Here is a 15,762-nt window from a genome sequence, read left to right on the forward strand (position 1 = left end):
CTAAAAATACAAAAATTAGCTGGGCGTGGTGTCGCGTGCCTGTAATCCCAGCTACTCCGGAGGCTGAGGCAGGAGAATCGCTTCAATCTTGGGAGGGGGAGGTTGCAGTGAACCGAGATTGTGCCATTGCACTCCACTGGGCAAAAGAGCAAGACTCCATTTCAAAAAAAAAAAAAATCTTAAAAATACGAAGTTTTTCATTTTTCTTAAATTTTCATTGTGAAAATTTTACTTTAGTAGACTTGCCAGTAATAAGCCAGTTACCGCTTGAATCTCGGTTTATCTGGAAAGTGGTCATTATTTATCTGCTGTCCCCTTACCTAGAGGGAGTCAAATGTGTTTGATACAGGTTAACATTTAAAATGCTTTCAAATTGGGGAGGGTGCAGTGGCTCATGCCTGTAATCCCAGCACTTTGGGAAGCTGAGGTGGGTGAAACACCTGAGAACAGGAGTTCGAGACCAGCCTGGCCAACATGGTGAAACCCAGTCTCCACTAAAAATACAAAAATTAGCCGGGTGTTGGGCTGGGCACAGTGGCTCACGCCTGTAATCCAGGAGGCAGAGGTTGCAGTGAATGGAGATTGCACCACTGACCTCCGGCCTGGGCGACAGAGCGAGACTCCGTCTCAAAAAACAAAAACAAAAACAAACTTCAAAATTGGAAATAACATATGTAAGCTCATGCACAGGCCTTTCATTTCCATAATGCTTCAAAATGCCGTCCTGTGTGACATCTCATTTGATTATTTTTATAGGGAGAAGATGCTCTGCAGTGGTTGTTTTCATAACACTGCTGACTCTCACAGTGAAATGGTTTTAAGGATTGCCATTATATATTGCTTACGGATTCCCTAGTTTCAAATTCCATCCTCTATCATGTATATGTTATTCTGTGAGTAAGATACCCAGAAGGCCAAAACTAAAACTCTTTACGAAAATTTAAATACAAATACAGAATAGTGTCAGTTAAGATAAAGCAGTGTTTCTAAGTAATGTCATTGAAAAAAGAGGTATATTTCATTTCAAAACATTCTGGAATTCTCTTTTATGATGGTAGAGGAAATAACTGAACTTGAGTACAGTATTTTAAGTAATTATTTGTGATTAGGTTTGCCTTATGTACATTTATGAGCCAGTTTCTTAAATTTGTAGTAGATACTGCTGTGGTCCTGATGGTGGGAAAGTACCAAATCAAGAAGTTTAACTTGAATTTGTGTACCTCCTGTCTCCCATTTTGTGTAATGGTTAGCATGGCATGCATTGGGCACTTATTTTGTTTGATTATGTATATGATCAAATTGAGTATCCCTGGAGGGATAAGGAAAAGGTAGTATGGCATCTTTCTTCTTCTGTCAAAATGAAGTAATTGGGCACAGAGAGGTCATGTAACTGAACCTGTACGGGCGTCAAGATGGTGGAGCTTATGAGTTTTGACTCAGTGTTTATCTCTACTATGCTAAACTTACCCAATCCCCAACTAAATCAAAAGGTGGCTTGCATTGGGATCTTTTTGACTTTACAGTGGGTTTATCCGGATAGTAAATGCATTTTTTACTTGAGAAGGGTTTATCCTGACAGTCTCATCGTAAGTCAGGGAGCATCTATATAGTGCAGTAAAGGTGAAGGTGAAATATTATATTACATTGCACGAAATGTCTTTTCATGGCTGGGCTGTAAACACCAATGTAATTAGTCTAATTCTAGTCTATTTGGGTGGATTGATTGTGTTTATACAATGTTGTTGGTTTAGAGAAACATTTGTTAATCATTAATTCATATTTAAAGTAGCTTTTGTTTTGTTTGTTTTTGTTTTTGTTTTGAGACTGAGTCTCACTCTATGGCTCAGGCTGGAGTGCAGTGGCGTGATCTCGGCTCACTGCAATCTCCACCTCCTGGGTTCAAGCAGTTCTTGTAGAGACGGAGTTTCACCATGTTGGCCAGGCTGGTCTCGAACTCCCAACCTCGGGTGATCCTCCCACCTTGGCCTCCCAGAGTGCTGGGATTACAGGCATGAGCCACCACATCTGGCCTAAAGTAGCTTTTAATTATGGAGAATGTGGCAGAACTCACTTTTAATAACAGCTTTATTTAATGTAATTTGTATACCATAAAATTTACCCTTTTAAAGTATACAGTTTGGACTGTGTGCAGTGGCTCACGCCTGTAATCCCAGCACTTTGGGATGCCAAGGCAGGAGGATCACTTAAGCCCAGGAATTCAAGACCAGCCTAAGTAACATGGTGAGACCACGTCTCTACAAAAAAAATTTTAAAAATTAGCCAGGGGTGGTGGCATGTACCTGTGGTCCCAGCTACTTGGGAGGCTGCAGTGGGAGGATTGCTTAAGCCCTGGAGGTCAAGGCTGCAGTGAGCCATTATGTCACTACTGTACTCCAGCCTGGGTGACAGAGCAAGACCCTATGTGATTTGGTGGGGTTTAGTATATTCAGAGATGTTCAACCATCATTATTATCTAATTTCAGAACCTTTTTATCACCCTCAAAGAAAAGTCCTTTATATAGGACTAACATTTCCTTTTCATTTATCTTTTTATTTATTGTAGTGAAACATCACTTAGAACATGGTTCTCAACTAAGGGACAGTCTTTTCATCCCAAACCTCCATCCCATGCCAGAGCATTTGGCAGTGTCCAGAGATGCTTTTGGTTGTCAGAGTGGAATGGGGGTCGGGGGTTGCTATTGGCATCTAATGAGCAGAGTCAGAGATAACTGCTAAAGATCCCCCCATGACAAAAAATTACCTAAGTTAAAATATCAGCAGTGCTGAAATAGAGAAACTCTGAGTTAAGAAGTAGGCTGTATTTATTTTAGTATCTATTATAACAAATCCTGTTTATTAAGAAAACCATGAATGTGTTGTCTCTTGTTTAAGGGCTTCTGGACTTGGCAATATTTCCATTTTTAAGATCTTTTATTAAACCTGTATGGGTGTATAAAGAGCTAGAGATGTGTTTTCCCCACTGTAGACCATGTATAAATAATTGGGACACGTTTTGTTTTGTGAGGTGATTGATTTGTTAACTTTTTAACCAGTTCACATAAGATTTAGAGAAAATTAAAGAATTGGACCAGTTCATTGTTGAATTGCAAAGGATTGATAAACCTGGAGCATTAAACAGTGCTTTACTTATAAAGCAGAGGGAACACTGTTGAAATCTAAACATGTAATGGGCCTAGGTATTGAGGGAGCAAAGGGCATGGAGGATTTAGATAACATCTTTTCTCAGTTATTGGAATGAAATGGAGTGGAACAAACATGGGCACCTACTTTAGTTTTATTGATTTTGCTTTCCAAGGGCTAATTCCTTTAAACCTGCTGCTTATATTGTGACTGAGTCAGTGCTGCTGCTACAGTTAAATAAGTTGAAGATCTTGTAAGGAATTTTAGCCTGTTTTTTTAAGACTCATCTAACAGGTGGGGCACAGTGGCTCAGGCCTGTAATCCCAGCACTTTGGGAGACAGGCGGGCAGATCACTTGGGTTTGGGAGTTGGAGACCAGCCTGACCAACATGGAGAAACCCCATCTCTATTAAAAATACAAAATTAGCCAGGTGTGGTGGTGCATGCCTGTAATCCTAGCTACTTGGGAGGCTGAGTCAGGAGAATCGCTTGAACCCAGGAGGTGGAGGTTTCGGTGAGCCGAGATTCTACCATTGCACTCCAGCCTAGGCAACAAGAGCAAAACTCTGTCTCAAAAAAAAAAAAGAGAGACTCATCCAACAGTAATTTCTTTTTTTTTTCTTTTTTTTTTCTTTTTTTTTTTTTTTTTTTTTTTTTTTTTTTTTGTGGAGGGGACGGAGTCTCGCTTTGTAGCCCAGGCTGGAGTGCAGTGGCGCCATCTCAGCTCACTGCAAGCTCCGCCTCCCGGGTTCACGCCATTCTCCTGCCTCAGCCTCCCGAGTAGCTAGGACCACAGGTGCCCGCCACCACGCCCGGCTAATTTTTTTGTATTTTTAGTACAGACGGGGTTTCGCCATGTTAGCCAGGATGGTCTCGATCTCCTGACCTCGTGATCCGTCCGCCTCGGCCTCCCAAAGTGTTGGGATTACAGGCGTGAGCCACCACACCCAATAGTAATTTCTTAACCAGAGGGCCTGGGAGTGGGTGGTAATCAGAGGAGGGGGAGACTTGTGATTTGAAAAGACATTCTAAGATTTAAAAGTGCTTTTAATATTTTTTAGTCATGATATTTAATTTGTTTGGAAATTTCAAATAACGTTAAAGAAGAAACTTGTTTGTCAAAGGAGTCAAGGGGTGAGAGTTGAGAAACTGTGATCTACAAAGTTGATTTAAGCCAAATCGGACTAAAGGGCAGATTAATTCCACATTCTGCTGTTTTGGTAGAAGATACGTATATAGAACACAGAGGAAAGGGATACCTTTTTCAGATTGTTATGTTCTTTTGTTGAACTTGACCTTATTGTACTGACCACCGGTTCTATTTTTATCCTCCCAGTGGAAGGACAGGTTAATAATTCGATATTAGCTGATGATACTAGATTAAGCCCCATGAGGGTAAGGATCTGTAGCTAGCATCATATTAATCCCAGACACTATTTTTGAATTAAATGATATGAAAAAGTCTAAAATAAGCCCATGTACTGTAAGTGGTTTACCTCATGTCGTGTTAGCTTATTAAAATCTCCCATAGATCTTTGCATATGAGGCTGGGCACAGTGGCTTATGCCTGTAATCGCAGCATTTTGCGAGGCTGAGGTGGGTGGATGATTTGAGGTCAGGAGTTCCAGACCAGCCTGGCCAACATGGTGAAACCCCATCTCTACTAAAAATAGAAAAATTAGCCAGGCTTGGTGGCACATTCCTGTAATCCCAGCTACTTGGAGGCTGAGGCAGGAGAATCACTTGAACCTGGGAGGCAGAGGTTGCAGTGAGCCGAGATGGCGCCACTGCACTCCAGCCTGGACAAAAGAGTGAGACTCCCTCTCAAAAAAAAAAAAAAAAAAACCTTTGCATATGAGCTGCAGCAGTAAAAGTGCTATGAGACCCAACATCTCCGTAACCATATTCTTTGAAAGCTGTGGAATAAGGCCAAGTGCAGTGGCTCACATCTAATCCCAGCACTTTGGAAGGCTGAGACGGGTGGACCACTTGAGGCCAGGAATTGAAGACCAATCTGGGCAGTGTAGCAAGACCCCCGCCTCTACAAAAAATTTTAAAATTAGCCGGGCATAGTGGTGCATGCCTATAGTCCCAGCTACTCAAGAGGCTACAGTGGGAGGGTTGCTTGAGCCCAAAAGGTCAAAGCCGCAGTGAGCCATGATTGCACCACTGCAAAAAAAAAAAGAAAAAGCAGGCGCGTTGGCTCATGTCTGTAATCCCAGCACTTTGGGAGGCTGATCACAAGGTCAGGAGATCGAGACCATCCTGGCTAACACTGTGAAACTAAAAAAAAAAAAAAAAAAAATTAGTCTGGCGTGGTGGCACGCGCCTGTAGTCCCAACCATTTGGGAGGCTGAGGCGGGAGAAATTGCTTGAACCTGGGAGGCGGAGGTTGCAGTGAACTGAGATCGCGCCACTGCACTCCAGCCTGTATGACAAAGTGAGACTCCGTCTCAAAAAAAAAAAGCATAAGATGGATTCAAAATGTGATCTGGTTGATCATAAACGATACTTTTGGAGCTGGATTAATATTAAGTCACTTGAGAGATACAGAAAATACCATGTTCATGGTCAACTTTGATTATTTTAGCCGGGTTCATCTGGTTTGCACATTGAGACCATAATACTTCAGGTTCTAGTTGTGTCCAGAAGGCTATGTGTTAACATTCATAGCAAACTGGTTACCTTTATTTCCTGAAAGTTAAATTTGAAAGAAAGGCAGATACCAAGTGAGAAAGCAACCTTCAGTTAAACAAAGGGGTACATCAAGTTTGATATTCTTGGATTAAAAATCAGGTGACAATTGGAACATGGAGGAGAAATTCATGATTATAAAAACCATGAAGCCGATCTTTTTTACAACAAAGCTGCTTGTTTTTTTCTTAATCATGTAGTGGCTGCTATCAGGCCAGTTCTGGAACTTTACTGAGTCCGTCTGCTCTTCTGAATCAGCTCTTGATTGGTGGTGACTTCTCGGAAGTTCTGAGGACCACAAAGAAAGAGCAGTGTCAGTTCACTAAGTTGAGCCATTTGGAGATTACTAAATATTCCATAACTGTGGGAAACACTTAAATGTGTTGGTTATTAGGGTTTTCTTGTGTTTTCCTTTTAGCATTACATCCTCATATACAGTGTTGTTATAGTAGAGGAGGACATTTTTTCTAGAGGGCAGAGAGATCTAGGGAATATGACTGTTAACATTTGAACACTTTCAAATAGCAGTATGTTTTACCGTGGTTTTGATAACCTGACATAGAATGAGCTGCTGAGAGGCAAGGATACCTTGGTATATAGAAAGAGCCTTGGACTTCGTATGAAAAAAACTTGGGTTTTATCTTCAGCCTAACCATCTAATGTCTCTGTAACTTTACAGACATCTAGTGTTTCACTTAACCTCTCTGAGACTTAGTTTCCTTTTTTGTAAATTGATAGTTGTGGCCAGGCACCATGGCTCATATCTGTAATCGCAGCATTTTGGGAGGCTGAGGCAGGAGGATCACTTGAGCCTAGGATCCTCCAGGATACTTGAGACCAGCCTGGGCAACATAGGGAATTAAAAAACTTTTTAAAAATCAGCTGGGCGTGGTGGTGTGCCTGTGTGGTCCCAGCTATTGAGGAGGCTGAGGTGGGAGGATCACATGAGCATGGGAGGGTTGAGGCTGCAGATAGCCATGGCCACACCACTGAACTACAGCCTGGACAACAGAGCAAGACCTTGTCTCAAAAAAAAAAAAGTGGGGCCAGGTATGGTGGTTCACACCGTAACCCAGCACTTTGGGAGGCCAAGGCAGGAGGATCACCTGAGGTTAGGAGTTCGAGACCAGCCTGGCCAACATGGTAAAACCCCGTCTCTACTAAAAACACAAAAAAATTAGCTGGGCGTGGTGGCAGGTGCCTGTAATCCCAAGTACTCGAGAGGCTGAGGCAGGAGAATTGCTTGAACCCAGGAGGCAGAGGTTGCAGTGAGCCGAGATGGCACCATTGCACTCCAGCCTGGGCAACAAGAGCAAGACTCTGTCTCAAAAAAAAAAAAAAAAAAAAAGAGATAGTTGTGATTCCTTCCCTATATGGTTTGTTTACAAGTGTCAAACAATCTTCAAAACTACCGTACTGAATATGTTATGTGAGATAAGAATTTTTACTGATCTTTTTTATCCAAAGAGCAGTGAAAGTAGTAACTGAATAGAAGTAGTTACAAAATTAAAGATCTCAAATGATAAGTGAATATAGTAGAAAATAAAAGGTTGCCCCCACACCCCAAACATACTCTCCAGGGTGTATCTCAAACACTCAGACCCTTTTCTATACGTAAACATGTGTTTACACGTAATAGGTATTCTGCAACTTTTAAATTTCTTATTTATGTCTGCATAGTACCCCTTCATGGAAATGCCATAATTTAACCATTTGAGGAGTGTCCATGTTATTTCTTTCTAAATCATGTTTTACAATATTGCATTGTACAACTCTTTAAATACCTGAGTATTGGTGAATAATCTTTCTCTTGCCTTTTAAAACAGCAAAAAAGAAGAATAAGAAGGGGAAGACTATCTCCCTAACAGACTTTCTGGCTGAGGATGGGGGTACTGGTGGAGGAAGCACCTATGTTTCCAAACCAGTCAGCTGGGCTGATGAAACGGATGACCTGGAAGGAGATGGTAATTTTTCTTTTGTCATCATGTTTGGAATGTTTCTTATTTTCTAGACAAAACCTATTACATAATAATTCACATTGTTTGTAATCTGAAAAGAACTTACTCATTTTTTAGCACCTGAAATCTTACATATTTTATAGAATCTAAGGTTTAATCTGAGGTTTGGGCTATCAGACTTCGCAGTGAAGACTGAAGTGGTCATTTACGAGAGCTTTGCTAGTTCTTGTTCTTGCATTAACAGACTTCTTAAGTTACTATTCTTTTGGGCCTCATTTTCTTCATTTTAAGAGTAAGAACTAGATCATCTTTTAAAATTCCTTTTAGGTCTAAAATTCTGTGGGGTCCTCATAAAGTGATGTTTCAGGCTGCTCGCGATGGTTTACACCTGTAATCCCAGCACATTGGGAGGCCAAGGTGGGCAGATCACGTGAGATCAGAAGTTCAAGACCAGCCTGGCCAACATGGTGAAAACCCGTCTCTACTAAAAATACAAAAATTAGTTGGGCGTGGTGGCGTGTGCCTGTAATTTCAGCTACTCAGGAGGCTGGGGCAGGAGAATTGCTTGAACCTGGGAGGCGGAGGGTGCAGTGAGCTGAGATCGTGCCACTACACTCCAGCGTGGGAGACAGAGCGAGACTCCATCTCAAAAAAAAAAAAAAAAAGTGATGTTTTAGTGTAATCTGTAGGCTATGTTTACTCAGAGCCAAGGAATAATTAGTTCCAGGTGTTATTAGTATAAAATCGGAGTGTCCTTGAGTAAACGAAAATGGTCTGAGGAAAAGGAGTGAGAACAGTAATTATGGTGGGAAAATAAAGAAGAGTCATTTGGACAAGTTCTGTGCCTTCAGGGAGTCACCAGGAATAATAAGGAGCTATGTTTTATAATTACCAGGTATGACATAAATCTCATTACCATTGTTTTTTTCCTGAAAATCTTTTATTGCATGCTGAAAGAATATTTTTTCTTATGACCTGTTTTCATAATTCCTAAAAACAGGAAATTTTTTTTGAGACAGAGTCTCACTCTATTGCCCAGGCTGGAGTGCAAGTGGCACGCTCTCTGCTCACTGCAACCTCTGCTCCCGGGGTTCAAGCGATTCTCCTGCCTCAGCCGCCTGAGTAGTTGGGACTACAGGTGCCTTGCCACTGCACCCAGCTAATTTTTGTATTTTTAGTAGAATCAGGGTTTTACCATTTTGGCCAGGCTGGTCTTGAACTCCTGACCTCATGATCCACCTCCCTCAGCCTCCCGAAGTGCTGGGATTACAGGCATGAGCCACTGCACCCGGCCAAAACGGGAAATTTTATATAGGTCATACTTCCCATAAGTGTTGGTATCTGAAGTACAAATTCATGGACAGTGCTGTAGGAAAAGATTGTTTTTGTTGTTGTATTTTTTGTTTGTTTGTTTTCAGATGGAGTCTCACTCTGTCGCCCAGGTTGTAGTGCAGTGGCACGATCTCTTGGCCCACTGCAACACCTCCCGGTTTAATCAATTCTCCTATCTCAGCCTCCCAAGTAGCTGGGATTACTGGCACGCGCCACCACGCCTGGCTGATTTTTGTATTTTTAGTAGAGACAGGGTTTCACCATAATAGCCAGGCTGGTCTCAAACTCCTGACCTCAGGTGATCCATCCACCTTGGCCTCCCGAAGTGTTGGGATTATAGGCGTGAGCCACCGAGCCGGGCCTGTTGTTGTTTTTAAGGGAGGATAGACCATGCAGAAAAATACTCAACTTCAACCTCACCGCTAGGAATACGAGAGTTGTCAGTAGTGGTTAAATACACCTGGAGTAAGAGGGACCCAGGTTTGAATCCTAGCTTTACCATCTGTGACCTTGGGCAAATTACTGTCTGAAATCTGAGTTTGCTTTTCTGTAGAATGGGGGACAACCTCACAGGACTGTTAAAAAGATAAGATGGGATATAATGAATATAAAGTAGCTGGCACACAGTAATATTCCATAAAGAGTTGTATTTATGGAATAATCTTTCTTTGCTACATAAGGATTAAGGTGTCATAATTAATCTCAGAAGCTTCTCTTTGTAAAGTGCCCTTATTACTGAACCCCCACTTTTTTTTGTCTGTTTTTCTTGTATAGCATGTTTAATATTTGGCAGTTAACATGGGTCCTCTTGTTCTATGACAGTAGTGAAAGAAGTTTCTTCTAATTTCTTACATTCATTCCTCTATCCTAGTTTCAACAACTTGGCACAGTAACGATGACGATGTGTATAGGGCGCCTCCAATTGACCGTTCCATCCTTCCCACTGCTCCACGGGCTGCTCGGGAACCCAATATCGACCGGAGCCGTCTTCCCAAATCGCCACCCTACACTGCTTTTCTAGGAAACCTACCCTATGATGTTACAGAAGAGTCAATTAAGGAATTCTTTCGAGGATTAAATGTAAGCGTAAAAGTTGTAATAATTAACTAGATATTGAGGATAATGTCTAAAAAAGACTAATTGTGGAATGGGCAGTTGCTGTTAAAAAAACAACTAGAAATATAATTTAAGGCCGGGAATGGTGGCTCACGCCTGTAATCCCAGCACTCTGGGAGTCTGAGGCGGGTGGATCATTTGAGGTCAGGAATTCGAGTCCAGCCTGGCTAACGTGGTGAGACCCTGTCTCTACTAAGAATATAAAAATTAGCTGTGCGTGGTGGCACATGTCTGTAATCCCAGCTACTTGGGAGGCTGAGGTAGGAGAATTGCTTGAACCTGGGAGACGGAGGTTGTGGTGAGCCGAGATTGCGCCGTTGCACTCCAGCCTGGGCAGCAAGAGTGAAACACCATCTCAAAGAAAAAAAATAAAATCAAAGTTTTATGTGTATATATATATTTTTTATTTTTATTTAATTAATTAATTTATTTTATTTTATTTATTTATTTATTTTTTTGAGACAGAGTCTCATTCTGTCATCCAGGCTGGAGTACAGTGGATTACATGCCCAGCTAATTTTTTGTATTTAGTAGAGATAGGGTTTCACTATGTTGGTCAGGCTGGTCTTGAACTCCTGACCTCAGATGATCCACCTGCTTCGGCCTCCCAAAGTGCTGGGACTACAGGCATGAGCCACTGCGCCTGGCCTGAATTCATCTTTTTTTTTTTTAAGAGTTAAATTCATGTAGTTCAAAATTCAGAAGGTATAATAGGGCATTTAGTAAAGTTTCTACTATCCCTTTGCATCAGTTTTCCTCCTGAGACAACCATGTTCTTGTGTATTCAGAAAAATTCATGCACATACAGTAATGCTTTGTAGTTCTCTCAAAAAATGACAAATGAAGAAGAACGTTGGGAAACTTTGTTGTTGTTTTTTATTCCTTCAGATCAGTGCAGTGCGTTTACCACGTGAACCCAGCAATCCAGAGAGGTTGAAAGGTTTTGGTTATGCTGAATTTGAGGACCTGGATTCCCTGCTCAGTGCCCTGAGTCTCAATGAAGAGGTAAAGAAAATAAGAGTGGGGATATGAGGGGTATAAGTTCACAAATCTCATGTTTGTTGATCAAACTGGTATTTTTTAGGTTGAGTGAGAGGCTCACTTCAAAGATTCCCATATCTACAGATAAAGGCCTGCATTATTTAACAGTATATCACTTAACATTCAACATCTAGCAAGTCACACTTCAGCAAATTCAGTAGGCCCCAATAATTTAGAGAAGTACTTAGGTGGACAGTTGTGGAAGAAACCCACCACACACCAGGTCTCTAATTAAGTCCTACACTGGTTTACCCACAGTGTTGCCTCAACTCTTATGGCGTTGCTTTTTCAAAGTAATCTGACCTGATAAAGGCAAATAGAAAAATCAAGTTTGTTTAGTATTGAAAGGCATATCTCATTTTCAGGGAAGTGTTGTAATGATATTTTTGTTCATTTAAGAGGATTTGGAAACATTTCCTACAAAGGAATATTTTACAGGAGAGTGACAATAAATATCCAGTCCTTCTGCTTGTCAACACTGCCCCCAAAGGTTTTCCTGTCCAAGGACTTGAGAGGCTTATATCTCAGAAGAAAAAAGACTTTTCCTCCTTTAACTCCCAAAACACCTTATTGTTTATTGATAAGGCAATTTCTAGTGCCATTTGTGCCATATTTCTGTAGTCCTAATTTGCCATATGACATGATTGAAATCAACACCTCTTGGAAATAGTTTTGCTGCCTTATAATTGATTACCTACCATCATGATAATCTGTAGTCAGTGTGAAATAGAGATAAAAATTAATGTACTTAGTTAAATGCATATGAAGGTCTAATCTTGTTCCAGAGTTACTCTTATTGGATTATTTTTAGATTTTTATTAACATTACTGGTCTCTAACTTTATTCAGTCTGGATAAGAAAAAGAATACCATGCAATTGTTAACTATTTGATGTTTACTAGATTAACTATTACTTAATATATTGTTGTGGTCCATATTTAAGAGTTACTTTGTTACTAGAGATTTCATTATAGTGGTGTTTAATATAGTTTTGGGTATTTTTAACTAAAAATCATTGTTATCCTTCTTCAACTGTAGATTCTACTATGAAATGAGGAAAAATCAGCAATAGAATTAATTGGGTTCAAAGTATATAAATAATGATGTGGGAAAGGGAAGTCAGAGGGTATCTCTGGAAGAACTGATTTATCTGAAGGTAATACTGAGTGAAAGAAACTAAGATTGTAGACAGAGCATGCTTTATGCAATTTTGCTGGTACATAGTAGTAGTAGGGGCTCTGTAAATGTGTTGGGTGTTTTTGTTTTTAAGAGACAGGGTCTCGCTATATTGCCCAGGCTGGATTTGAACTCCTGGGCTTAAGTGATCCTCCTGCCTCAGCCTCCCAAATAGCTGAGACTGTAGGTACATGCCACTGCACCTGGCTTCTATAAATTTTGATAAATAATTGTTGTGGCACCAAATATGCCTTTTATTCAGCTAGTTGTGTGAGAATTATTTTTTTAATTTGCTACACTTGACAAATAACCTTGGATAGTTAAAAAGTTAATTCTATTCTGTGAAATTAAGCTTTGTAAAAATAGTATGACAATTGACCTAATATTCAAGGCCAGCTTAAATTTGTTGAATTTTTACGTCTTTATAAAGGACTCTTTAGCCCACAAATTGGAGTGTTAGCAGATTACAGTGTTTTCCTTTATCTTCCTTCCCCTAGTGCTTCTGCTATGCCCAGACGTTCAAGGTCACTCAAGGGATTTGTGCATAATGGGGCAAAAGGTTGGTTAATATGGTCCTATGCTCTCAGTCTCTAGGTAACAGGAGAATTCGAGTGGACGTTGCTGATCAAGCACAGGATAAAGGTAAGGAAACTGGTAGAGATTTCTGTTTGGTAATGGTCCTAGGATGACACCAAGCCATCCTTTCCCAGAAAATTTGAATAGGGGTAGTGGTGGGCCTGCCTGAATCTACAGTAACAGTTTTCAATCAGTTTTGCCCCACAGGGGACTTCTGGCAATGTTTGAAGACATTGTAGGTTGTCACAATTGGAAGGAGTGCTGCTGACATAAGTAGAATCCAGGGGTTAATTCTATAGGGAGTAGGACAGTCCCCATCAACAAAGAATTATGCAGCCCAAAATGCATGTCAAGATTGAGAAGACTGATTGATCTAGATGAACATTAAATAGATGATAAATAGATTAGCTGCCTAACAGCATGTTGGTCACAAAAGGGACCTAATTTGTATATGTTTCAGGGACTCCTGGCCCATACAGAACTTGAGATAGCTAAGCATTAAACCAATAGGAAAAAATGGGAGGAAAAGAGCCACCTGGGGTTGAATTGGAGCATGTACTTATGGGGCCTGAGGTAACTGGGATGACAGTGTGACGTGAAAGTGAAAAATAGGGTAAAATGGGTGTTTTCTATGTGTGAGAAATATTGGGCAAAGTTTTTATGAGCTAACTTACGGTTTTTGTTTTAATGTATCTGTAGACAGGGATGATCGTTCTTTTGGCCGTGATAGAAATCGGGATTCTGACAAAACAGATACAGACTGGAGGGCTCGTCCTGCTACAGACAGCTTTGATGACTACCCACCTAGAAGAGGTGATGATAGCTTTGGAGACAGTAAGTTTGTTTTTATGAAGTTAGCTTCTTCTGTGCTTTGGGAGGCTATTTAGTAATAGGACAAATGTGTTACAGATGATCAGACCACATTAACAGATAGAAGGGGGAAAGCAGATTAAGAAAAATTTTGGATAATATCTGAAAGAACTGATAGATGCAGAAAACGAATTTGATAAATTAATAATTTTTTTGGAAACTTAACCAAACTAAGGGACAGACATTTCTCTTTTTTTGGAGACAGTTGTTTATAAAGAAGCCCAAACTGGGCATGGTGGCTATAATCCCAACACTTTGGGAGGTCAAGGCAGGTGGATTGCTTAAGGCCAGGAGTTTGAGAGCAGCCTGAGTGACAAAACAAGACCCTATCTACCAAAAAAAAAAAAAAAAAAAAAAGCTGACGTGGTGGTGCGCACCTGCAGTCCTAGCTGTTCAGCAAGCTGAGGCAAGAGGACTTCTTGAGCCCAGGAGGTCTAGACTGGGTGACAGAGCGAGACCCTGTCTCAAAAAAATCCAACAGATTCTACAAAGTGAGCTATTTGAAATAAGAGTTCAGCATGATTGCTGGGTGAAGAGCAGCATACAAAGATCAGTTGCATTACTTTTTTATATATATATATTTTTTGAGACGGAGTCTCGTTCTGTCGCCCAGGCTGGAGTGCAGTGGCGTGACCTTGGCTCGCTGCAACCTCCACCTCCTGGGTTCAAGTGATTCTCCTGCCTCAGCCTCCCAAGTAGCTGGGACTACAGGTGCGCGCCACCACACCCGGCTCATTTTTGTATTTTTAGTAGAGACGGGGTTTCACCATGTTGGCCAGGATAGTCTCGATCTCTTGACCTCATGGTCCGCCCACCTTGACCTCCCAAAGTGCTGGGATTACAGGCGTGAGCCACCGCGCCCGGCCGATCAGTTGCATTACTATATGCTTGTAGCAAAAAATTAAAATGTAATTTTTTTTTTTTTTTTTCGAGACGGAGTTTCACTCTTATTGCCCAGGCTGGAGTGCAATGGCATGATCTCAGGTCACCTCAACCTCCGCCTCCTAGGTTCAAGCGATTCTCCTGCCTCAGCCTCCCGAGTAGCTGGGATTACAGGCATGTGCCACCACGCCCGGCTAATTTTGTATTCTTAGTAGAGATGGGGTTTCTCCATGTTGGTCAGGCTGGTCTTGAACTCCTGACCTCAGATGATCCTCCTGCTTCAGCCTCCCAAAGTGCTGGGATTACAGGCATGCGCCACTGCGCCTGGCCTAAAATGTAACTTTTTAAAATAAAAATATTGATTCACTTTAAAAATACTCAAGATATAGCAGTGAACAAAGATATAGCAGTGTAATTTTTTCTAATAAAAATTGATTCACTTAAATGTTCAAGATATAGCAGTGAACAAAAACAAGAAAATCCTGTCTTTATTGGGCATACATTGTTATAGTGGAGGGAAGAGACTGTGTGAATAAACAGTTGGGGTGCGGAAAGATAGGGGAGTGGGAAATATCATGGGGTAGGAGTATAGGTTAATTACATCACTTTAACAAAGACCTTTATGGGGAAAATTCTGCAACTTTATTAAAATACACAAAAATAGACAACACTGTTTTTAAAATGGAAAGAAGCTACTACCTAGTAAAAATAAATAAGTAGTGGTTTGTCTGTAATCAAATGCTTAATAGCCTAACAACAGGGATAAAATTCAAAACCTGTTACATTAAGGGGAAAAAATTGTATGTAAATTTGAAAACAATACCACGTATTAATGCATAAGTTGTAAAAATATAAAGCTATGCATGGTAATTTAACCACCCTTGTGATTGTTGGTGGGGGTGGGGAAAATTCTGTTGTTAGTCTGTAACATTTCTTTTAAACAAAAAACAAGTAGACATGGCAAAATATGACATTCA

At 40.7% G+C, this 15,762-nt stretch overlaps 1 protein-coding gene across 2 annotated transcripts in view; it reads left to right on the forward strand.

Annotated features, from left to right (window-relative positions):
• EIF4B (eukaryotic translation initiation factor 4B) overlaps positions 1–15,762 on the forward strand; it is a 38,926-nt gene that overhangs the window by 2,704 nt on the left and 20,460 nt on the right. For both annotated transcript variants that reach the window (XM_024256789.3, XM_024256788.3), the window contains exons 2-6: positions 7,662–7,799; positions 9,997–10,205; positions 11,130–11,246; positions 13,045–13,099; positions 13,733–13,867. In XM_024256789.3, the coding sequence (XP_024112557.1) occupies positions 7,662–7,799; positions 9,997–10,205; positions 11,130–11,246; positions 13,045–13,099; positions 13,733–13,867 (654 nt within the window). The remainder of the gene's footprint in view (positions 1–7,661; positions 7,800–9,996; positions 10,206–11,129; positions 11,247–13,044; positions 13,100–13,732; positions 13,868–15,762) is intronic.

This window comes from Pongo abelii, chromosome 10 (genome assembly GCF_028885655.2).
Source record: "Pongo abelii isolate AG06213 chromosome 10, NHGRI_mPonAbe1-v2.0_pri, whole genome shotgun sequence".
Classification (NCBI taxonomy): Eukaryota; Metazoa; Chordata; class Mammalia; order Primates; family Hominidae; genus Pongo; species Pongo abelii.